The sequence below is a fragment of the Lissotriton helveticus genome, chromosome 5_1, assembly GCF_964261635.1.
Source record: "Lissotriton helveticus chromosome 5_1, aLisHel1.1, whole genome shotgun sequence".
NCBI classification, from domain to species: Eukaryota; Metazoa; Chordata; class Amphibia; order Caudata; family Salamandridae; genus Lissotriton; species Lissotriton helveticus.
This window is the reverse complement of record NC_136065.1, coordinates 912,838,876-912,864,706: the sequence shown is the minus strand read 5'-3', so window position 1 is coordinate 912,864,706 and position 25,831 is coordinate 912,838,876. Positions and strand designations below refer to the sequence as shown.

Genomic DNA, 25,831 nt, shown 5'->3' with positions numbered 1-25,831 from the left:
TAAAACACTATTTCAGACAACTCCAACAGCTACAGGTTAGCCACCGCTTTGGGAGATTACTGCTATATAGTCTATGCAAAGCACATGGTCTACAGCTCACATGCCTCGAATGGATAACATTACTTACCCAGTAAAAGTCTGTTCTTGGCATGTACAGCTGCAGATCCACATGTGCCCACCTGGCTCTCCGGGTACCTGTAGCTGCAGCAGTTCTCTCTTTAGTATACATACATACTCTTTCTAACTCCATTCTCACCCTCTGTGGGAAAACAATCTAACAATGGAGTCCATGCCCATGCGCACTATCATCGAAAGGAGGAGTCTCCTACCTCGTGATTGGAAAAGACTTCTTAGAAGAAAAAGAAACTGCAAACATCAGGAACCAACACTAGATAGCAGGAGTATGCAAAGCATGTGACTCTACAGCTGTACCTGCCAAGAACAGACGTTTACTGGGTAAGAAACGTTATCCTTTTTAAGTGTTGATTTTTGAAAGTGATTTTTTTTTTTTATTAAAAACTTACTTACCTTATTACGAAGACCCATGTCTTTTAAAATAAAATACAAACCAAGTATAATTTGATAAAATTGGTCTGGATCTCCTTCTTGAGTCGTGTGTCCAATATTGATCATGTGTGTGCAATAAATATCTTGCACTGCTCTGTGTTAACTCTACGGCTGCTCACTCACACTACCACTAATAGACCTCTTGGGATTTTACATAGAGCCCTGTAAACTTTTGAGGAACCCCTGAACTCTGTGCACTGTATTACCACCTAGTGATAATATCGCATATAGAGCCAGCTTCATACAATGTCAAAAAAGAGAACTTTCCTACAGAACTAAAGACCGCAATATCAAGGTATGCTGCACTAAAAACTCCAGCAGCAGCCAGGACTTTGTTCACCAGCCTTTGGAAGATGGCAGGGGGATTCTTCAAACCAAAGGGTATCACAATATACTACTAAACCCTAATTGGCGTGGCTAATGCTGACTTCTTTTGCTCCATGGGTCGACACAAACTGCCAGCACCCTGATGTCGATTTAGGCCCAGATCTCTGTACTGGGGTGAATGTATGACATTGTTCTGCATTCTGTCCATCAATTGTTGTTTTTGCATTTGTCACCCCGAGTGGGATGGGTATGCTCCGACGTGAGTCCCATGCTCTCCACACCACTGGAGTCAAGCTATCCAGGCTGAGGAAGGCTGATAGCCAGAAACCGGTCCTTGGATGCTTGATTCTGGTCCAGGAAAGACATGGCTTGGCAGTTCGGGCTGGACTGTTCCCATGAGGGACACGGTCAAGGCTGATTTGCATATGGCCATGTCTGACCTGGGGTGGTGTGGAGTCCAAAAAAACGATAGATTTAGGCCCAGATCTCTGTACTGGGGTGAATGTATGACATTGTTCTGCATTCTGTCCATCAATTGTTGTTTTTGCATTTGTCACCCAGAGTGGGATGGGTATGCTCAGACGTGAGTCCCATGCTCTCCACACCACTGGAGTCAAGCTATCCAGGCTGAGGACGGCTGATAGCCAGAAACCGGTCCTTGGATGCTTGATTCCGATCCAGGAAAGGCAGTTTGGGCTGGACTGTTCCCATGAGGCACAGGGTCAAGGCTGATTTGCATATGGCCATGTCTGACCTGGGGTGGTGTGGAGTGCACAAAAACGATGGATTCAGGCCCAGATCTCTGTACTGGGGTGAATGTATGACATTGTTCTGCATTCTGTCCATCAATTGTTGTTTTTGCACTAAAAACTCCAGCAGCAGCCAGGACTTTGTTCACCAGCCTTTGAAAGATGGCAGGGGGATTCTTCAAACCAAAGGGTATCACCGTAAACTAGTAATCCCTATCTGGCATGGAAAATGCTGACTTCTTTTGCTCCATGGGTCGACACAAACTGCCAGCACCCTGATGTCAATTCAAAAGAAATGAGAAACTTGGCCACCCCTATCCTGCCAATGAGCTCACCTGCTCCTGCAATGTGGTGTGAATCTATCTTAGTGACCGCATTGAGGCATCTGTAGTCGACACAAAACCTCAGCTCTGGTTTTCCTCCCAGAGGTGTGGAAACTAAGACCACGGGACTGGCCCAGGGATTCTCAGAAGGTTCAATCACCCCTAGTTCCAGCCTCATGCTGATTTCATCTCTGATTCTTTAATTTACTTGGTTGGACTGTCTTTATATATTGTTTTTGGCTGGTAGGTTGTCCCCAGTGTCCACATTGTGTACACTAGGTTGTCTGACCAGGGATTAAAGAAAAGAGCCCAGCATACTGCCTTAGTACTTGGCTGCAGTTAGTTTGCTGTTGGGCAACAAGGTTGTCTAAGACGACAACTCCCTTTACAGACCCATCTTGAGGGTTGTTGGAGAGGGGGTAACAGGTAGAAAGGAAGAGCTGTTTCATTATTCAGAATCTTCTCTGGAAAGAAATGTATTGTGTATCGTTCTTTGCTTGAATTATCATAGTTTAAGTTTTCTGAGTAGCTTGATCATATTCATCACCTATGAAGAACGTAAGCAAGTCTTAACTTCCAAATGCGATTTATCCTTGTTCCATGCTTGTTTGAATTGATGTTGTTCATTTGTGTCTTTCTAGATGAGTTCAAGGGTCACTCTTTGCTGCACGCTGCAAGAGATGGCGATATAGTTCGCATCAAAAAAATTCTTACGTTGGATATTGTGAACTTTAAAAGTCCACAGACTCATGAGACCGCATTGGTAAGCATTCACCTGACTGTATTTTTCTACCTTAGTTTCTTCTATTCTGTGGAAAAGAATCAGTCTGTTGTAACTTTTAAATAGCTGATAAACTTGACATACAACAAAGATTCAGCCTCTTGACACTGTGTTTATTGATAGGGTAATGTCTTTATTATCAGTAAATCATTGTCCATTGCACTAAGTAAAGTAACCAGCCATTAATTTGAGAAGCTGAGTGGACTGGGGCTCTGTTCTGGTTGTGGGTAGTACTTGATGACAGCTTGAGCTTTGCTTTTCGCCTCCCATGTAGAATGATTGTTTTGTTGCCATCCAACATTGCTGATGATGACAGTCTCTGCTAATATAACTCCTAACAAAGTGATATTGCATTTCATCGAGTACTTCCCAATAGACTGACTGGATGTGGTTAGACTTACTGCTTCAAACAGGTGAACATGGCACAAGAGTCTGAGGTGTTGTTTGAAGGAGACTGAGGAACTGTTGCCTCTACTGCAAGCAATGAGGTGCTAATGTGTACACTGCCTTTGGAAGTCTTAGTGATCTCCCTCCACTTACTAGACTGGCAGTGATCGTAGAGTACATCGTAACTCTTTGCTCATGAGCATCACCCTGGTTGCTGCAGGTCTTAGTGTCTTAGTGAGTTGGAAGTCAATCCCTCTCTATTTGTGGTAGTGTGGGTGAGCAGTAAGGCCTTATCAGAGGGTAGTGTTCATCTTTTGACTTACCTGTATTTCAATCAACTGAATTTGAATCTGCATTCAATTGAAAAACACTGCATAAGATTTTGCAAAACATTTATTTCACTTACCTGTGCCAGGTTTGGCTTGGTTCTAGAAATAAAGTAACGTAAAAATATTTTTACAAAACAAATTGGTCTTTGAGTGGCATATCATTTGCTGACTGAGTGTGTACAACAAATGCTTAACACTACCCTCTGTGCACATTAGGTTGAATCAATTCTAGATGTTATTTCAGGGAAAAGTATAATTGATTGTTCACACACTCAAAGACTTATGTATTTTATGATATTTTGACTAATAAATAGATATATACTTTTTTACCAAAAATGTTGTTTACATTGTGAACCTTGGGTGTTTGGTTATATTTCCCTTATATGAGTGATGTGAGCTTGAACAGGTGTGATTAAGGTGAACATTGGTGTACATAGTTAATACTATAACGAGTCCTGAAGTACAGTCCAAAGGAAATTTCTTTTATGATACAGTTGCAACAAATGTCTTAACACTCTTCTCCGATAAGCCTAAGGCTGTTCGACCACACTACCCTAGATGGACCATCTTGGGATTACTAGAAGAAGCTCCTGTGCACTCATAAGGGATACCTGGACTCTTTACAGAGCATACATCTTTTTGGTATGGTATATAAAGAGCCAGCTTATTACAAACATCATCTAAACTAGCGCTGCAATATGGTCACTTGCAATTATGTTTAATTTTATTTTTTATTGCAAACATATGCCTGTCATGTTTAGGCTGCAGCATGTTTTCTTTTTCTACGTTTGTTTTAATTTATCTGACACATGCTTTTCAGCTTCTGTGAGTTTGTGATTGTACAAATGGGTGAATGAAAGAAAAAGACTGTGGGTGAATGATTCGAGATGAGTGAGTGAGTGCATGTATGATGACTTATTGAATTGAATGCCTTCACCCATCACTGGCTGAGGAAGCACTTTAATTTATAAGCCAGATCTATTGGTATTGCTAACGCTTATTTATCTAGAAGTGCATACTGTAAGTAACATATTCTCATACTGGCCAAGCAAATCTACACTAAACTGTGAGATTTCATTTAACAAAATACCTCTCAACCGATTTTAACAAAGTAATAATCCACCCTTAAATGCCCATTACCTTTAACATTTAATTTTCAAAATAAATAAACCAGACCCGCAGACTTGGTTTTAACTTTTTGTAAAAATACAGATTAGTTTATAGCTTTGGCCATTGGCTTGCCATCATAACCAAAAATGCTGTACTGTATTGCGCATAAGCTTTACCACATGGTAACCAGAGAAGTACAAACACAATAGTTTTCTAGGAGAAGATTTTGAATAGAATCACAGAGGCATTTTTGTGACGTTTAAAGGCAAGGTCCCTTCTGGCATGTGTGTGCATGAAATGAAAAACAAAATGGCTTTGCTTTGATAAACGTCCTGGCTTGATCAGCTAGTTAAACAAATGCTCACAGCTGGTTGGCGGGTCAGCACTCTTTCTAAGAAGCTCACAGCTTTTGACTAATCAAAACATGTATTCTCATGACTCAGCAGCGGGGTGCAGCCACAGTGCATCTCTGTCCTGGAAGGTCTTTTTTTATCACATAAGATCTTGAGACAGCTGCGCTATCACACCAGACCCAATGAGGATGCTGTGTCAAAAATCCGGTATTAAGGGAAATGGGAACAAAGTGTTGTCATGTGCACTTTCCCTCTTCTTCTGACCTTGGCCAACATGTTGGTTTATCTGCAGTAAAGCTGATAAAGGGAATGCCGTAATTTTGTGGGAGTAAAGCGAAGAACATGTGGTGCAAAGAGGGTACTTTAAATTGTGTCACACTTTCTCCATTTCCCTCCAATTTATGACTATCGAAATGACTTCAATGTTTTTTTTCCCAGCCATATTTATTAAATGCCTGCACTAAGATGTGGCTACCAGGCAAAATAATTTAAGGGAAGCAGGAATGTGCCTTTGCCTTTCATCCTCAAAATGACTTTGTATGAAGACAATAGTTGAGCAATAATAAAATCCCATCACCTTTATCCTTGCTGCAACTCTTTTAGCCCATCCCCGTTACACCAATGGTTAAGAAGTCAAATGCACAACATTGTTTGTCTTTGGTCTCTGTGGTTGAATGCGTGGTGCAAAGCAAGTTTTTTTTTTTTTTGCAGAGTTTTATATAGCGCGAACTAGACCCGAACCGAATCAGGTATCAGAGCGCTTTACATAGCACCAGTTACGTTACATGAGGAAACACTTTCATTTTAGGCACGGGGACATTAAGTGGTTTGCCCAGAATCACAGGAGGTTTTGGCGTCGTTACCGAGACTCGAACCCAGATCCCGAGGTCGAGCGCCCTAGCCGTTAGGCCAACTCCTCTCCCCAGTTGATCTCGCCTTACAGTAATGTTACATATGTCTTGTGGCTCCTATTAGCAACTATAAAGGGACAAAAAATCCAAACAAACTTGCACGGTTGCTCGATAAGTTAAAAGCTTACCATTGAAACATGCTGCCATCTAAAGATCACAAGTTGGAATCCCTGTAAGACCCTACTTTCTTTCGAGTTAAATAGAATCTCAATTTATATCTGGGCTAGTCAGTATTAAGGAGCTGTATCTCCAAATCAATCTGAGACCAAAAAAAATGTGGTTTCTCAATTAGTAAGTCTGCATATTGTGCGAGTCCATTACTCTGAAGTGAAATAGGCTAAATATAATGGTTCTAGGGTAGGGGCGTTATGAATCTCCCCACCCCCTCAATCTGCGCCCCCAAAGTAACTTGAGCGAGGTGAGTGCCACTGGCTAGATCTGTGTGACATACAACATTCAAATTATTGTTTATGCCTCAATTGATTTTGATAGGAAATATTGATGTCCAAATAACAGCTCATGAATACCACTGAAAGAGGATAGTAAGATTCTACAGAAGGTGGGATATTGATGGAAAGAACTCAAAAGTGTGGGTGGGACTGATAGATGATGAGCAGAGGGAAACATGGCTTGATGGAAGAGTGGAGATAAGGAAGACTAGATGGATGGAAGAAAGGAGGAAAAAGACATACAAAGTTATGGAAGGTTAAATTAAGGGGTAAAGTGCATTTTTTCCGCCACATCAGAATTTCTCCCATGGGACCAAGTTCCCGAATAAATGTCTTGCCTGCTTGCCTCATTCGCTCTCAGAGAGTTGTTGGGCATATTGTTCATAGTTGGGAGGGTGGGGGTTAATTATTCTGGCTACTCCGTTGGTCTCCGGTATTCACCATTAAGGTTTCTGTGATGCTATACAGATAACCATTCTTATTTCAAATTTAATTGAAGTGATAGCCCAAAAATCTTTGTCAGCGACAATTCCACTAATTTCATGTAGAAGGCTTAAAATTCCATCCTTGATTTTGTCTTTGTAAGTTGAGTGACTTTACATTGCAGATAGTGAAGCTTGGGCATAGGGAGACTAGGTTTCTGTGATATAAACTCTGTAACTTCCAACTGATGTACTCTCATCTCACCATCAGTGACTCAATCATACACGCCCTTGAATTCTTTCTATACGTGCACAAAGTAAGTATTCATGTCTGGATTGTCTTTCTTGGCTCTCAGTGCCTTCATGATCATTTCCATGCTTCGGTTTGGATCCAGTTTTTCTTTGGCGGGTGAGTGATGGTTCTTCAATGCTCTTTATTGGCTTGTTTTATTCTTATCTTTGTCCTTCGTGTATACCACACCTCGTTAAAAAAATTATTTTGTTCATTGCGGCATGCTCAAAATAATGATCTTTGGGTGTGCTCTGAAAAGCTGGTGCTGATCACATTTTAGATTAGAAGAATACCACAGTAGAATAGTGACTAGTCTCCTGCCTCTGAGAAAGGCAGGAGATTTACTAACTCAATGCTGGGGTTTTTCTCGGCCCTTGGGACATTAGCATCTACTTTTCCTAGGACAGACCTAAAACAAGGACTGCCAGAGATTTATGGGCATAGAGTAAAGTTGTTACATTTAATAATACAAATACATCCGTTGCTACAAGATGTGATTCAGTTTGATGCCCAGGGAGCTTAAAGTGTGTTATGGCCTTTGGTAAACATCAGACTTTTGTCATGGTACCTGTTGGTAAGCTTAATCGGTTGTACATGATATGAGATGTTGTGTGCCCTGGTAGTACTGCTCCAAGATGGCTGCTGAAGCCTTTTTGAACGCAGTAAATGAGTCTACAGAGTATTGTGCATTTAATTTGGATACCTAGTCAGAACCTGCAGATTATGGTCTCAGCCCTTAGAGAGGAAGGCAAGGCAAACATATACTCAGGTTCTTTGAGGATATAATCCTATGCCTGGAGAGTTATCAGTGGCATAAGCAAGCTCTGGAAAAGGGAAATGATGCTGGAATTCAGAAGGTCCTTTGATGCGTCACTGACTTTAGGGTCCAAAGGCATACCTTCCAAAAAGATTATATTGTTGTAGAAGGCAAGTTTCTACCATGGATGAAGAGTTAAGACCGCGTTTGTGTGGCGACGATGGGACAGTGGCTGCCAGGCCAGAGCACTCCTAACAAAAGCAGTCTGGCTTTTTTCATCCAGGAATTGCTACGGATTCCTTGATGCTTGAACTCTTAATGTCTCCCTTCTCTGATGAGTGACACATACGGCTAGCGAAACAGGGTGTTGAAAAAAGCATGAGTCTTAGTTTGGGGCTAGATCGTGTGCCAATAGCATGCCAGCCACTCTGCTGTTTTGCACTATATTCATACCGCAGCCCATTTCCTATTTTGTTTTTAGCTAACTTGTCTGAGGTAGGAATTCTGCAGTGGGCAATTGTCTCTTAACTTCTAAGTAGCAGTTCATCCTCAAGATGGGGATTTATTCAAATGATCCTTTTGCAAAACTATTTGCTTGTTCCAAACATAAGTAGTCCATTTTAGGAGCATGATGTTGAAGCCCTAAATATCAGCTATGTTTGTGAACCTTTTCACACAAAATGATTTGTTTGCCATCTGTTTATAGTAAGATACTGATGTTTTCTGAAGTGTCTAGTGCATATCTGTTTGAAAGGTTAAACATTTGGAAGGGTTACCTTGATGAGCCTAGCGAAGCTGTTCTCTTTCCATGAACTCTCTTTACCAAATTATTTAATTATGAGGCGGGTTGGTCTGCTCTGTGTGCTTCGGAAAGAAGAATATAAAATGTTATTTGGGTACATTATGAAAAAAGTGCACAGGTTTCTTCAAGATAAGCGATTAGAAAACAAGCCTCTCGTGTGAATACTTGATATGTGCAGTGCTAACACTGTCATGCCTTGACTAGATATTGTATATCTTATTTTAATGCCTTACATTGCTTCCTATAATTATGTGAAATGGCAAACTCACAGTAATAGGTTAATTCCAAGTTATTTTTATCATCTGCTTGCCCCACTTCCATTAAACTGGGCTCAAGGGGAACAAAAGCTACTCCAATTCTACAATGTGCTGTCTGAAATTGAAAGGGTTTACCCAGGCAATGACCTGCTGTAACTTCTTTCAAGAAAGGCACTTCATTGTAGACAGCCAAATGACTGAGACTATCTAATAGTCTAAAGAGATGAGTTTTGTCTGTTTCCCTCAGTCTCCTAGTGGGCACAGTCTTTAAGCAGATCACTGTATTGTTTGGATATAGTTAGGCTGCGGGGTTTTAGGTTTGAACCTATAATAACTGATAAAACCCCACTGAAAGAAAAATAGCCCTCCCTGGTGAAAACATAAACACGGAAAAAACACCTGCACAACCACAAACTGAATGCCAATCAAAGAAAGGAAAAAGAGAGTGAAAGAGTCATTTTTTTCTTCCTGAAGAGGTCAATACAATTTAACTTTGTTATACAAGCTAGCAGTAAGAAAGACTGGCTAACAGTATTCTGCTTGAGTTTTGTTCTTTAAGGATGCCACTAAAATATTGTTTCTTTTTCCATTTACTTTTTCCAGTTTTGTGGCCTTTGGTCTAAAGATGCAGGGTTTAGTTTCATATTTTAGGTGTAGTTTAATTATTTTATAAACTGAAGAGAATCAGGAAATATCACTCATATATGATATTTTGGCTGCATTTGATTCTTTCACTGGTAGGTAAAATGGCTGGTTTCATAAAAATCTTTCCTAATATGTGTCATCACATTTACCCACAGAGAATGGGTAAAACCCCTTAATACATCAGACCATAGTTTCTAGTGGGTCAGTATTGATAGTAGGTGAATTGCCAACACCTCAGGCTTTAAACATTCAATGCAAGGTATAGTGACAAGTGTATATATATATATATATATATATATATCACCAAGCATCTGGGATAGTGGTGAAAACATGACACCACACTTTTGGAAAACATGGAACGCAGTGTCACTTGTAATGCTCTGCAAAAAAGGTTCTTTCCAAGTTCAACAAAGATTGGAGTGATCTTGTTTGTATTTGCAGTGATTCAGCTATGTATATAAAAAAGTTGTGTGATGACCTGTCAAATTGATACCCGAGCTGAAGTGATTCCCTCTAGGAGATCCTTGCCACTTGTTAGATGGAATGCTGAAAGCATCTTGACAGTCTTCAGAGTTAATGAGGGATGCTATTGACTTTTTAGTCCATTCTGGTGCACTGTTTTCTTATGCACAGGAACTAAAATGCAAATATTTATCATTTTGTGCTTTCTGTGGCATCAAAGAAAGAGTCATCCCAACTGTGTCCCTTAGCTGATGGTTCTCATCCCAAGGGGCTATGAATACTGAGAGGGCCTTTTCACAGAAGTTTACTTGGGAAGGAAAGAACGAGCGCACATGACCCAAAGACTCACTGAAGAAGTATTGTATGGTGTACTACAATAAGATTAATTTGCAAAAATCTATTTGGACCTCATATACACTATATGTACACTGTTTATATACCATGTTCTTTCAGTGCAGAAAGCAAGCAGTAATAAAAGCAAAACGTTCCATAAACTCCGGAAAAATCCTTTTTCTGTTGTTTTTAGTGGCGCGAACATGTGTAACCACTGATAACAACTGTTTTTTAAGATATTGAAAACGCTGAAAGAACCCCACCAGAATTCACCAAAAATAGAAACTGAAAACAGGAAAGCCTAGATATAGTCCCATGAAAGCTAGCTTTATTCGTATACATCTTTGCATTTATTTACCCAGTCCTCCTGAAATTGAGAGAAGGCATTGATTCCGATCTTCAAGGAAGTGTGTGAAAAACCTTCATTTGTTTATCATATATTAGCAATGCAACAACATTGTCAGACTGTGTTCTGTATTTTATAACCTACATCTATCCTGTAATTTGTCAATGCTAATGGTATTTAAAAAATGTTTTAACCACGGCAAGCCCTTTTTGTTTAGATAAATAACTGAAAAAAACTCTTCTAGAAAAACTCTTAAAACAATCCGCTTTAGATTTATAAGAAAATATGAAGTTAATGTAATGAGAGGCGCCCTTGCATCTTAAGTGGTTAAGACCCGTTTTCAAGCCTGAATACCCTTAAAATAGTACTTGGTAACCATGTGACAGACACAGGAAAAACGTAACGGTGCCTTCTGTAAGCACAATATTGTTTTATTAAGAAAAATCTTGAGCGCTGCGAAAACTGCTAAATCACACTATATAGTGTTGCTACAGAACGCTGTAAGACTTCCTCACTTTGATCAATGGATTGATCCTCTTCATATAGGTGAAGAACTATCTCTGCGGTAAAGTTAAGTACCATGTTATGAAATGTAAAGTATCCCTTCCATTTAATGTATAAAAATTAAGACCCTGCAACATTTCTTGAGGTTCTGTTGGCCCTTAAAACTTGTGATGTTAATTTTTCCACTGTGGACTTTAAAATGCTAAATGGTTTGGTTGTTGATGCATGTTACTAGATTTGGGAGCACTGAAAAAGATATTGATGTTCATGCAACGCAATTGTTTATTTCTAGCACTGTGCAGCGGCTTCACCGTGTTCCAAGAGAAAGCTTGTGTGTGAATTACTTTTACGAAAAGGAGCAAATGTTAACGAGCAGATGAAAGAGTAAGCCTTCTATTTTTTAATGGCATTCCCCATTGTTCTCCATTTTTCGAATGGAAGCACAAAGTGCATATTAACGTTTCTTTCTGTTTATTCTAGTCTCCAGACTCCTCTCCATGTAGCATCTGACAGCGCACGTGATGATGTTGTGGACCTGCTTGTGAAGCATGAGGCTAAGGTACGAGTAGCCACAAGTACTTGAACAGTCTTCCTTTCAATAACCGACTGATGCGTGAAGGTTGGAGTGCTCACTTAGCCTTACTCATCTAGATGGGCCAAAGGCAATAGCTTTCAGCCCGGGGTACAGTTTGGGACTATAGAATAGCAATGTGTGTCAGAAAGGCTAGTGACGTACAAGGCAGTAATAAAGTTGGTCTTGAGGAAATGCTTTTGATGCAATATGTTTTATAGTATGACGTCTGTTAGGTCATCGTTTTCTCAAAAACATGTTAAGAACATGGATAAAAGCAGTTGTTTTCATAGCGTTTACCTTATTCTGCTGTAAAAGGTCAAGAGTTTTGTTTTTTTAAGTGTTACAAATCTTGCTCACTTGGTTGAAACTGTTTACCCAATGTTGAGTCGAAAGACCTCATGCAGTTTTCACTGTGTTGTGTACCCTGAAAACATGAATTAAAGCTAAAGACAAAGGTTTAAGAACCTGTGAAAATAAAATAAAATCCAGTTAAACTTTTCTCAATTTTTAGGGTTGACCTACAGATACAGGAACTGTTCCTTAAAGCAAACTTATACAAACTTCAACATTCTGATCCCTAGGCATTCTGATTTAACCCTTCTCTGCTTCAGATGTTTATTAAAGCGAGTGTGAATGTTAGAAATGGGGGTCTGTAGTTGGCAAGGGCTTGCACTTTTGTCCAAGTAGGGACCCTTCTTCCTAGTCCGGATAAGGGAGTTGCACTCCTAAAATAACCCCACCGCACCCCCTTACCAGCTTGGCACAAGCAGTCAGGCTTATCTCAGAGGCAGTGTGTAAAGCATTTGTACATAACCAACAGTAATACAGTGTAAGCGCTACAAAAGGACACCACACCAGTTTAGAAAAATATCCAATATCTTTATATACTTAAAACAAGACCAAAATGATAAAAATCCACAATACAGTACTTACAAATCTTCACTTATCCCAATAACGTTGAAAAATAGTTCCTTGATGTCGATAGCTCCGTCCGGGGCTATCACGGCGTTGTGAGCAAACAGTCCTGGCTGACCGAGGCGTTGTGGGCCAGCTACTTTGTCGGGGAGACCCGCAAACAGTACCTTTCAGAAATGCAGGGCGTCGATGACCTCTCGTTGAGCTTCCGAAAACACAGCATCCGCAGGCGTCTGTTCCGAAGGTTGGTGCAGGAGTCGTCGGGGCCCTTTAAGTCACACACGTTGCAGATCGAACTCCTCTCTGGTGAAGTCAGGAGCTCTAGCATCAGCAGGCGTCCGTGCTGCGGTGCGAAGTGCAGCGGTGCGGCGTGCGGTGCCCTCTGGTCGCGTTGCAAGCAGCGGCTCTGTGGCGGCGTTAGATGGCGTCGTCGGTGAGACCAGGGTCGCGGTGTGCGATGAAGGCCGTGCTCGTCACGGTGCTGTCCGGTCATGGTGAAAGCAGCGGCGTCGTCGTTGCTGAAGCGCTGTAATCGGCTGACGAACTGGAGTTGATAGCACCTATGTCGGTAGGCCAAGGCTGCGATGCGGGATGAGGGTGTGTCGTGTAACTTTACGAGCGGTGCCTTCGAATCATGGTTCAAGCAGCAGCGCCGAGTCCGACGTGGAGCGTCGTCGTTGGGGATACCACGGACGGCGTCGTCGTGAAGCAAGGCGGTGCAGAGTGTGGTGCCGAAAGGTCGCGGTGCGAGCAGCAGCTCGGTGGCGGCGTCAGCAGGCGTAGTTTGTGAGACCAGGGTTGCGGTGCGGCATTGCGGTGGTGCTCTCTGTGGTGCCTTCAGGACACGGAGTCTGTGTCGTAGACGGCGTCGAGCTTGAAGTCTTTGCTGTTCCTGAGACTTCTTGAACAGCGGGCAAGCTCTACCTCAAGCCCTTGGAGAAACTCACAAAAGTAGATTGCAGAAAGTTCAGTCCAGTCCTGCCACTGCAGGCCCACACAGCAAAGTGGTAGTCCCTTCTCACAGCTTCTCCGGCTCTTCTTCTTGGCAGTCTTCTTGATCCCAAAAGAGTTCTAAAATCTTGGGGTCTGGGCGCCAATATTTATACCTGCAATTCCTTTGTCCTCTGAAGGCAGAGGGTCCTGTACCTAGCCCAAACCAGTTCTGGTCAGTCTTGGAGCACTTTGTTTACAAGACTCCTCCTTTTTCTTTGACAGTGTAGGCCAGGGACATCATACGCACCACAGGAGGTGGAGCCAGCATTGTGGGAGGCAGGCACAGTGTCTTATTCACACCCAGGTGCTACTCCTCCCACCCATCTATGTGCAGATAGGTCTATTCAGCACTGTGCTGACTCACCCGGTCTCCTGGAATCCCCCAGCCCCTGTCACTTAAACTCCAGACAAGGAATACACAACCTAGCAAAGGCAGGCTTGGATGGTAAGGCAAGAAAATACCTACTTTCTAATAGTTGTATTTTCAAACACAGAATGTTAAAACCAACTTCACTAAAAGATGTATTTTATCATTCTGAGTTCAGACTTACTAAACTCTAATGTTCGATGCATATGAGCTGCAGATTGCACACTATGCATAGATGTCCACCTAGTGTTGGGCCCGGATGTTTGCAGTTTGTTTTTCTTGTAGAAAGTCTTTGAAAGTCACGAGATAGGTGACTCCTCCTTTGGGTGATACTGCGCATGGGCATCGGCTCCATCCCCAGATTGTTTTTTTCCGCCTCCGGGCTCGGATGTTGTTCCAGCTCTCCTTGTTGGAGCCGATTACCGTCGGCGCGCAATCCTCACCGGCTTCAAGAAACTACTCTCGAAAGCGTTTTCCAGTCGACACTACTCTTCAAGACCAAGAACGTCGATTCCGGTCGTCGACTACGGCCTTCGGGCCCAACTAGGCCTCGACTCCAGCTAATGGAAAGGACGCCATTTAAAAAGTGTCCTCAATGTGGGTCGAAGTTTCCCCACACTGACCTCCACGAGGTTTGTAACCTCTACCTCTCTCCAGAGCACGAGGCCAAGGACTGTTCAGCCTGTGCCTCCTTCCGCTCCAAAAAGACTATCCGGTACCGGAGAGCCAGAAGAACAATGGCTCGATCTTCAGCATCGATTCCGGACGACATCTTCCAGGAAGGCGTCAAAGTCCCAGAACAGCACGACGTCCACAGCAATTTAGAGGCAGAAGATTCTGATGTCAAGGACGTGACTCCAGCGCAGCGGCTCGTAAGTAAGACCGTTGACCCCGACCCTCCCTCGACACACACTAAAAAGGCTACGGTCACACCCTCGCACTCGGCCTCGGGTGCACACCGAGACACTACTTCGACGGCCCCACCTTCAGGCTCGGCCAAGAAGTCAATAAAGCCTTAGGGGGACTCGTGCTCGAGTCGACCCTCACTCTGTGCCAGCACACACACTCACCGGCACCGAAGAAACCATCTAGTACCGCACCGAAGCCATCGGCGCCGAAACACTCAGTTCCCCCGGCACCCAAAACAACTTCGGAGCCACACAAAGCTTCCAACCCCAAGAAAGCATCGGAGCTCATGCACACATCGGAGCCGAAAAAAGTATCGGACTCGAAAAAACCCTCGGAACCGAAAAAGACTTCGCAACCGAAAAAGACCCCGACTTCCCCCATTAAAGACAAGAGGTCGAAAGAAGCCGCTACGGCGCCAAAACAAGCTTCCACGCCGAAAGGTCACACTCCTGAAAGAGACTTGTTTACTCCAGACCCAAGGCAAAAGACTCTCATAAAAGATCCCAAGACTGGTCGATTGACGTTATCAAAGAAATGACCATCAGAGGCACCAGCACCAGCTCCGGCTCCAAAGAAGAAGGACATTGCTACCTCACCTATGCATGTGCCTTCCCCGTCTCCTGCACCCAATCCGTCCCCCCATATTTCACCACCTCGCTCCCCTACACCATCTAGCACACATGGTGATAATGGGGACGACATATCAGATACAGGGGCTAACCCAGAGGAGCCATATCACCCAGCCTCGCCAGACCCATGGGACAACTATAATACACCAGACGTTCCAAATGTACTTCAAGATGACATATACCCCTGTAGGCCTTCACCGCCAGAAGACACTATGGGGTTTAACCAGTTACTGATTAGAGCAGCACAATACCACGGGGTAGACATGCACTCCGATGCAGTAGAGGAGGACTTCCTGCTAGACACATTTGACACTGCACAAAGGTCCTCAGCAATTTTGCCAATGCTCAAAGGCGTGGTTAAACATGCCTCTGAGGTCTTTAAAGACCCAGTCAGAACTCGGGTCATAAACCCAAGAGTAGAGAAAAAGTATAAATCTGCACCATCTGACCCAGCATATATAAAGGGACCAGTTCCCCTAGACTCTCTAGTTGTAGCTAACGCACGTAAAAGAGCTAACTCTCAAACATCAGGCGAAGCTCCCCCACCAGACAAGAAGTCTAAACTCCCTGACGCGTCAGGGAAAAGAACTGCCTTACCAGCAGCAAACATGTGGCGCATTGCCAACACACAAGCCTTACTAGCACGCTATGATAGGGCACATTATGATGAGCTCGAAGACATAATGCAACATCTCCCTGATAAATTTAAAGATAGAGCTAGTGAGTTAATTCAAGAAGGGAAAATTATCACGAACACATCTATCCCCTGTGCACTAGATGCAGCAGACCCAGCCTCCAGAGCCATCAATACTAGCGTCCTGCTGCGCAGGCATGCTTGGCTACGTATATCTGGCTTCAAGCCAGAGGTCCAAAGTGCTATACTCAAATCAACCATTCGATGAGCAACACTTATTTGGACCCAATGTGGATGTCTCCCTCGGAAAAAAAAAAAAAAAAAAAAAAAAAAAAAAGACACCGACGCAGCAAAATCTATGGGAGCCCTGCAGTCTCAGGCTCCCAGACGTTCTTTCGTCGCTCCATATATAGAGGTGCAAACAGAGGGTACTCACCAGACACATCTTCCACAGGGTACAAAAGCCCCACTCAGTCTACCTACAGTAAGGGCTACCAAAGGAGAGGTTACCGCGGTAACAACAACAACAACAACAAAGGCAGAGGCAAGAACAACAACTCACGCTCTGCCTCCACCCCTACCCAATGACTCCCCTCCCCTTCCCCCGCCCCATTCCACTCCTGTCGGGGGAAGGATACAGCAATACCTGCCAGCCTGGGAAGATATCACTTCAGACAGGTGGGTGCTTCAAATAATTCAGTCAGGTTACTGTCTAGAACTAACATCTACCCCCCCAAACATACCACCCAAACCGCGTCCAATGTCACAAGATCATTTAACGCTGCTCAAACAAGAAGTGCTTTCACTCCTGCAGAAAAATGCAATAGAAATAGTTCCAAAACATGAAAGGAACAAAGGAGTATATTCCCTATACTTCTTAATTCCAAAGAAGGACGGATCTCTGAGACCTATTCTAGACCTCAGACCTCTAAACGCTTACATACAGTCAGATCATTTCCATATAGTCACACCTCAGCAAGTCCTTCCACTCCTGTTGCAGAACGACTTTCTTGTCACACTAGATCTGAAAGACGCCTACTTTCACATCCCAATTCACCAGGCGCACAGAAAGTATCTAAGATTTGTGCTAGAAGGACAGCACTACCAATTCAAAGTACTCCCATTCGGAGTAACAACAGCGCCAAAAGTGTTCACCAAATGTCTAGCAGTGGTAGCAGCACACTTAAGAAGACAGCACATCCACGTCTTCCCATATCTAGACGACTGGCTCATAAAAGCACAGTCTTACAGCCAGTGTGTACAACACACTCACAATACAATACTGTTACTCCACAACTTGGGCTTCACAGTAAATTACACCAAGTCACATCTGCTACCATCGCACATACAACAGTACCTAGGAGCTACAATCAATACTCCACTAACACTAGCTTATCCCTCTCCGGCAAGGATAACAAGTGTGCAAATGCTCCTAACAAAATTCAAATCACAACACTCGCTTCCAGCTCGAGTGTTTATGCAACTCATAGGGATGATGGCATCATGCATACTCATAGTACCTCACGCAAGACTGCAAATGCGTCCACTTCAAGAATGTCTAGCACATCAGTGGAACCAGGCTCAGGGTCAGTTAACAGACCAAGTATTGGTAGACAGTCGGACTCATCGCTCTCTGCAATGGTGGAACACAAAAAACCTGTCAAAAGGCCGACTATTCCTAGAGCTAGTTCCACAAATACTAACAGCAGACGCATCGCTCTCCGGCTGGGGAGCCCACCTACTGCATCACACCACGCAGGGAAAGTGGACACCAATGCAAAAACTACTCCACATCAACCATCTGGAGTTGTTAGCTGTGTTTCTAGCTCTAAAAGCATTCCAAAAATAAATTGCAAACAAGACTGTCTTAGTCCGCACAGACAATATGACAGCCATGTATTACATAAACAAAGAGGGACACACTCTCTGCAGCTCTCTCAACTAGCTCAGCAGATATGGAGGTGGGCTATACCTCAGCACATCTTCTTAATAGCCCAACACGTCCCAGGGGTTCAAAACACCATGGCAGATCTGCTAAGTCGGCAGACTCAGCAGATGCACGAGTGGGAACTTCATCCACAAGTTCTTCATCCGTTCTTTTAAATGTGGGGACAACCTCAGATAGACTCTTTGCCACCCACGACAACGCAAAATGCCCACACTTTGCCGCCAGATACCCACACCCATTGGCCAAAGGCAATGCGATATGGATGAACTGGTCAGGACTATTTGCGTACGCTTTTCCTCCTCTACCAATGATTCCCTTACTAGTACGCAAGATGCAACAACACTCGCTAACGCTTATACTAGTAGCTCCAACGTGGGCCAGACAACCGTGGTACACCACACTGTTACAGCTATATGTGGTACCACATAAAAAACTAAACCTATCTTCACATCTTTTAACTCAGAACCATGGAGAGATCAGGCACCCATCTCAGCTCAACCTTGCGATCTGGCTACTGAAGTCATAGAGTTTGGTTATCTCAAACTCCCTCAAGAGTGTATGAATGTTATCAAGGAAGCAAGGCGTCCCACCACTAGAGCATGTTATGCTGCTAAGTGGAAACGTTTTGTAATATACTGTCAAAACAACAACATAAATCCCCTAGATGTGTCCATCCAACACATTATAGGCTATTTACTACACCTTCAAAAGTGTAATTTAGCCTACACATCTATCATATTGCACCTAGCTGCCATTGCAGCTTACTTACAAAATAGACAACATCTGTCTCTTTTTAGAGTACCAGCCATTAAAGCTTTCATGGAGGGTCTCAAAAGAATAATACCTCCAAGAATACCACCTTCACCTGTGTGGAACTTAAACATGGAGGTCTCATGGGACCTCCATTTGAACCTTTACATAAATGCGAATTGCAATTTCTCACATGGAAAGTGGCTTTCCTAGTAGCCATTACTTCTTTAAGAAGAGTTAGTGAAATGCAAGCATTTACCATTCAATAACCTTTTCTGCAAATGCATCACAATAAGGTGGTTGTTCATACAAACCCTACATTCCTTCCAAAATTTATTTCGCCATTCCATCTAAACCAATCTGTGGAACTGCCAGTCTTCTTCTCGCAGCCACAAACAGTAGCAGAAAGAGCTCTGCACACCTTAGATGTCAAAAGAGCATTACTGTACTACATAGAGAGAACACAAAGCTTTAGGAAAACAAAACAGCTTTTTGTATCTTTTTCACCACCGCATAAAGGCAACCCAATATCAAATTCTGGTATTGCCAGGTGGATCGTTAAGTGTATCCAAATATGTTATCATAAAGATAAGCGTACACTAACAATTCCTCCAAAAGCCCATTCTACAAGGAAAATAGGGGCTTCCATGGCATTCTTAGGGAACATTTCCTTAGAAGACATCTGCAAAGCAGCTACATGGTCTACACCGCACACATTCACAAAACACTATTGTGTAGATGTGCAAACAAAGCAACAAGCCACTAACGTGGGTCCTGCTATACAATCAATGCATAGTGTGCAATCTGCAGCTCATATGCCTCGAACGGATAATGCTACTTACCAGTATGCATCAGTTCTTGGCATGTAGAGCTGCAGAATTGCACACGGCGACCCGCCTCCCCGGCTACCTTTATCTGTTCCAGTGTTATCGTCATTAGATACAAACACACATGGTCATCACTATCTCTTAGCTCCATCACTTCCCTAATGGGGAAAAACAATCTGGGGATGGAGCCGATGCCGGTGAGGATTGCGCGCCGACGGTAATCTGTTCCAACAAGGAGAGCTGGAACCACATCCGAGCCCGGTGGCGTAAAAAAACAATCTGGGGATGGAGCCGATGCCCATGCGCAGTATCACCCAAAGGAGGAGTCTCCTATCTCGTGACATCCAAAGACTTTCTACAAGAAAAACAAACTGCAAACATCCGGGCCCAACACTAGGTGGCCATCTATGCATAGTGTGCAATTCTGCAGCTCTACGTGCCAAGAACAGATGCATACTGGTAAGTAGCATATTCCTTCTACCATGTTCGCTGAGTCATTCAGGATTATAGGATGTTCTAATCAAACTTCCCACTCTGGCCTATGGGGAACAGGTAGACTTGCAATAGTGAAAAACGAAATAGGCTGTAATTCACTATCAGGACATGCCACAAACCCTAGTGCAGAGGTCTTCAAACTTTGGTAGGTTGAGCCCCCCCCCCCCCCCAGCTGAATTTTTTTAGATGTTGCCATCCCCCGGCCCTGACAGAAATTTCTGGAATCGACCGCCACGCGCACATCCCGGGCATATCTAGCAAATAATGTTCAATACAATAAGAGTGTTTAGTAAATTGCAGGTTTGTGAGTGGGTGCGGTGATATGACAGAGGCTTATTACACAGCTCAAAACACCACTTTCCTAGATAAAATTTGCTTATATTGTTTTTACTAGGATGCTTTGTTTTACACATGACATGGATTGATAATAACACCACCAACATAAATGTGACCGGTGTGCCTGTTTTTCAGAGACGGTCAATCTGTGGGCTGATTTTGGCTACTGCCATCCTCAGGTTGTGCTCCCGATCCAGTCTTGAACGGTACTTAGTCTTTAATACCGCAAGTGCTGAGAACCCAATCTCACATAAATAGGACAAACTGAAAGGCAAGAGTTTTGATAACAGTTTCTCCCAAAGCTGAATATTCTGCAGACATTTTCAGCCAAGACAGGGACTGTAAGGGAGAACGTATTGTCAGATGTTGCGAGCACTCCCTAGCTCAGAACTGGTACACAAGAAACAAATCTTCTCTAGAAATCATTAACACACGTTTTAGGCAGCATTATAATAGGATAATTGCCCACCAACCAGTTATGGATCCGAAGACAATTGAAAGTCCACAGAGAAGGCGCTGAACAAACACCTGATTGAGAATTCCTTAGTGGTACGATAAGTTGCTTGCCTGAAGCAGTGGGGGTTTAGGACACGTCAGGCTTATGTTTAAAAAAAATAGAACTAATAAATGAATGATGTCTAGTTTTCTTCAGAGTAATGTCTGACAGACTTTGTGATGGCAGGGACATGTTAGGGATTTTGGGCGCCCTGGGCCAAAACTATTTTGGGGGCCCCTGTTCAGTACAGCTTTGAGTTTAAATGATTTACTTTCAGCTCTGCCATACCCTATTTATCCAGGCTACTAATGGTGCACAGGCACTGTAGTCGAAATTCTAAAAGCATTTACATCTAATATTCAGAGATAGTGATGTGTTTTCACTGTGCTGACAAAGCAGCAGCCCACTAATTTTACAGTAAATAATATCTGTGATATCCTCCAATTTCTCATTTGTGAGGACCCGCTTGGATCCAACTTTTTTATGGTTAACTTTTTAATGGTTTTTGCGTGAAACCAACACATTTCTCTGCAAATAGTAATAGACTCCCTCACATCAATTACATTAAAAAGAAATTAAACAAAACGGTATTTGCAAGAATCTGTTTAGGAATTATTCCAGTCCATCAGGGCAAAAACAGAACTGTCTCTATCAAGGGGCCCCTGGAAGACTGGATTGCAGTGCATTTAGATGTCTCCTTTTGTAATTTTGGACGAAAACCTTAATGGGGTACGACATGCTCATACTTGTGTACAGGGGTGAGTGAGGTGACCATATCAATTTGGGTACGCATGTTAGTGCAGAATGGGACGAATGAATGTATGGTAAGTGGCGGGCTTATTGGAGTGAGATTGAAGATTGAGCAGTGAGGGGGCAGGTGAGTGAAGTGTCATGAGTGCAGGTTGAGTAGTGTGCTTGTGTGACTGCAGGGTGAGGTACAGGGTGAACAGCGCAAGTGCATTGTGAGTGCAGAGTGATAACTGTGAGTGGAGGGTAAGTGGGTGAATGGTGTGAGTGCATCGGGATCAGTGTGAGTGCTGGGTGAGGGTGAAAGTGAAGAGCGAGAATGAGGAGTGAGTGGTCTGAATGCAGGGTGCATTACCAGACACCAATTAACTCAGCATGTTATTGACGGCAGCGTTGCGTTTCAAATGTGTTAAACAATTGCTATTATGGCAGTAAATCAAATCAAATCAAATCAAAGATAGCTTTATTCGGTAATAAAAAAGACCATAAAAGCACAGGTGAAAAAATATACATCATATCATACATGGCATACATTTGTCAAATTTAAAAAGAACGTTAGCATTGCGTAACAATAGATTACAACATAGAGAGTAAAAACATATTTAAAAACAGTACATGCAGTGCCGAAAGGAACTGGAACTTAGAAGATTGTAATGTACTATTAAATGTGATAAAGCACAAAGTAATACAGTTCTACAATCATTGATCGTTAGGCCATCGTCCCTCTGCATCTTACAGCAAATTTCAGAAAATTAACAGCAGCATTCATAGTGGGTACGTCTTGCAACATATACAGTCTAATCAGAGCTGGTTTGCATTGTCTCAGTCCCCACAGCTTTAAGATGGGTAGCAAATACCTCTTTCTGCCCCACTCGTAGTATTTGCAAAAAAAATGCAGTGAATGTTTGACTGAGTGGATAAATCGTCACAAGGACAATTTATTAATTTAGCAGACCAGTCATTTGGGGCGGGGAATGAGATCCGCCTGTAAAAACAATCAGTCCTCATCCGTGTAATTAGCATTCTGTGATAACTGGAGAAAACCGGGGTCAGATAAGGATGTAGACCAGGACCATGAAGAATGCGACGGTGAGAGATGATTGTGGACTTGTTTCCGTCTAGGTACCACCGCCTATCCTCTAATAACTCAAAACATACTTCTTTTAGAGCTTTTTTTGTCATTTTTGTACATGAGCTGGGGGTTAGGTAAAATTCAGGATGGCCAATGGAGTACCAAATTTTTTTAACATAGGATAACCATGCAAACTTACTAGCATCTGATTGATTCATGCAATCTTGAATTATTTCCCTGCTGAAAACTGTGTCCTCAGAGGACCATATCTTATGCCACAACATGACAGGAGTTATCTTTATTATATCAGTGATGTGGACTCTGTCTAATTCTTTGTGGCATATGGTCGTAGAGGTTGATCTTGGGACTGATAGCAAGAACCTAAAAAATGCATTTTCCACTAATTGGATTTGTGTGCAGTCTGCCATCCCCCAAATACCGGCACCATATGTCGCAGTAGAGACACACTTGACTGCATAGATCTTAAGCAGGGTGTCTACGGGTTTTCCGCCCAGTCTCTTGGCAAATTGTTTTACTGCGCCTATGGTGCGGGAAAATGCCAGGTTGCGAGTGGTGATGGCTGTTGCCCATGTTCCTCTGTTATTAAAAGTAATACCTAGGTATGAAAAAGTTTTAGTTAAGTCTATCTTTGTTTGGTTAACAAAGGTTTTGCAGTCTATCTTGGAGTTATTTTTAGAGGTGCAACACATGGTAAAAGTGTTTCCCACGTTGATCTTCAGACCTCTAGTGCTCATGAAAGTTGAGAATCCAGTTAGGGCCTTCTGGAGCCCCATTTGAGTTCGTGACATAATAACGGCGTCGTCGGCATATAATAGTAATGGTACCGACACGCCGTTAATTTTGGGATAATCGACTTCCAGATTAGTTAAAAAATCTGCCACTTCGTTTATATACAAGTTAAAAAGAAAAGGGGCGAGGATACAGCCCTGACGAACACCCTTTTCTATGGGAAATGTTTTGGTGCGTTCTCCGTTTTTGCCATATCGAACCGTTGCACCTGCATCTCTGTAAAGTTCCTTTATAAAAATTAAAATGTATGGATCTATTCCCCATTTAGGTCAGAGTGTTCCATAACAAATTGTGATCCAAGCAATCAAAAGCCGAGCTTAGATCGACAAAAGTCAGGAACAGGTTCCCTTTTTTTACTACCATATATTTGCTTATTATTAGTGTCAGATTTAGTCCCTGCTCGACCGTGCCCAGACCGCTCTTAAATCCGTATTGGAATTTAGAGAGGACCCCGTTACATTTGGCCCAGACTTGCAGTTTTGTTAATAATACTCTGCCTGCTACTTTCATCAGGGTATCAAGCAAGGAAATAGGTCGGTAGCATTTTGGATCCTGCCTATCACCTTTTTTAAATATGGGGATTACAATTGCTTCATGCCATGTATCAGGGAGACCTAATTGGCTATAAGCATTTATTACATTTGTAAGAAGAGGGGCCCAGAGTTCAATATTTTCTTTGAATAGGTCGATGGGGATTCCATCCGGGCCTGGTGCTTTTGCATTAGCACTCTCGCAAATTGCTAGCTCAACCTCTTGTGGGGTAAAAGCAATGTTAAGTGGGAAACTATCTCGAGTTAATGAAACTTCCAACTGCAAGATAGTGTCATCATGTTGTGGGGTCACACAGGGGTTTGATATTGCTAGTACATCTTTTTTATACAAAGACGTGAAGTGGCTGACCCATACATCTTCTGCTATAGCAATCTCCATAGAATCCGTCCTACTCTCAGAAAAAAAAGGGGCATTTATTTCTCTCCAGAATGAGATGTTGTCCCGGAGGGCACTAGCCTTTATTAAAGCCTCCCAGGCACGGTTTTTAAGTTCTTCCTTCCTATCTCGTAGAGCCTGTTTATAATCTCGCCTGGCAGCTCTAATTAAGCTGATATCTTTTGGTAAGGTCTTTATGGCCTGTAAGAGAGCTTTATGGGGTTTGGTGCAATCTGAATTAAACCATCCAATTGATCTTATTTTCTCGCCATCTTTTTGTTTCCGGGTCAATTTTTCATTTATGGTGGCAGCTATCTTACCATAAGCCACTCTAATCAAAGGGGGCGTGGCTAGCTGGCCACGATGGCGGTCGGAGGTCGTTAGAGCTCCGGTGCTGCCGGGAAGCCATCATCCTGCGACGGCCGCTACGGAGCTGAATACCACCTAGGAGAGGATACTCCTGCATGCGCTGCCCTCCCCGGGGGCTCTGGGTCGAGTTTGGAGCCTCCGCCGGACACGGGGGCGGTGCGGCGAATCCTGGCGCTGTTACGGCCTAGTCCCTGGTCGAAAGCCGGGGCCTCGAGTTTGCGGCCGGCCGGCCCTGCCCGAGCTCTGGTGCGGCCTATGTGGGGCTGGAGGCTGTCCCGCGGCGACCGGACCTAACTGCGGAGGCCCTGATTGCACTGAGGGCCCCCGAGGCGATTGTGGGCTACAAAGAAAGACCGGTGGAGCCCGACAGAGAACCGGCCTACTCAGGATTCGGACGCGGACGGCGTCCAGGCCGTGGCGTCGCCTCTCGCTGCTTCGCCGAGGACCCGCCTGATCATTGAGGTACGAGGGGCGACCCTGCAGTTGGCGGGACTGAGGAAGCCGACCCCACACCTTTGGCGGCCCCCCCCCCCCTGACTGACCCCCTGCCCCCCCCGGCCCGAGGGTCTCCTGGACGTACATTTGGAGACGAGGCAGCCATCTTTTTCTAGAGGGTTCTGAGGACACGGAGACTGGCGCTGCGCTACACCGGCGGCCCCCCCCCTAGTCTCCACTCTATCTACATGGACGGCGCTTGCTGGAGGCCTGAGCTTGCGGCGCCCTGCTGATTCTGCTGCGTCGGCTGAGGAAGCGGACTGGGCACAGATCCGCGACTTGTGAGGGGCCCGGCGGGCTGACCTTGAACCGGGCCTACGACGGAGGCCACCAAACAGCGGCTGCCCGGCCCCCTGCATATTCGAGGCTACAAACGCGAGGGCTACAGAGACGCGGCCCGGCTGTCGCGACCGGTCAGTGCCCACGGACGGG

At 43.7% G+C, this 25,831-nt stretch overlaps 1 protein-coding gene across 1 annotated transcript in view; it reads left to right on the top strand.

Annotated features, from left to right (window-relative positions):
* The window catches only part of LOC144752568 (poly [ADP-ribose] polymerase tankyrase-2-like), a 281,081-nt gene that overhangs the window by 123,932 nt on the left and 131,318 nt on the right, over positions 1-25,831 (top strand). The window contains exons 9-11 of the mRNA XM_078640457.1: positions 2,608-2,729; positions 11,399-11,490; positions 11,587-11,665. Of these exons, the coding sequence (XP_078496583.1) occupies positions 2,608-2,729; positions 11,399-11,490; positions 11,587-11,665 (293 nt within the window). The remainder of the gene's footprint in view (positions 1-2,607; positions 2,730-11,398; positions 11,491-11,586; positions 11,666-25,831) is intronic.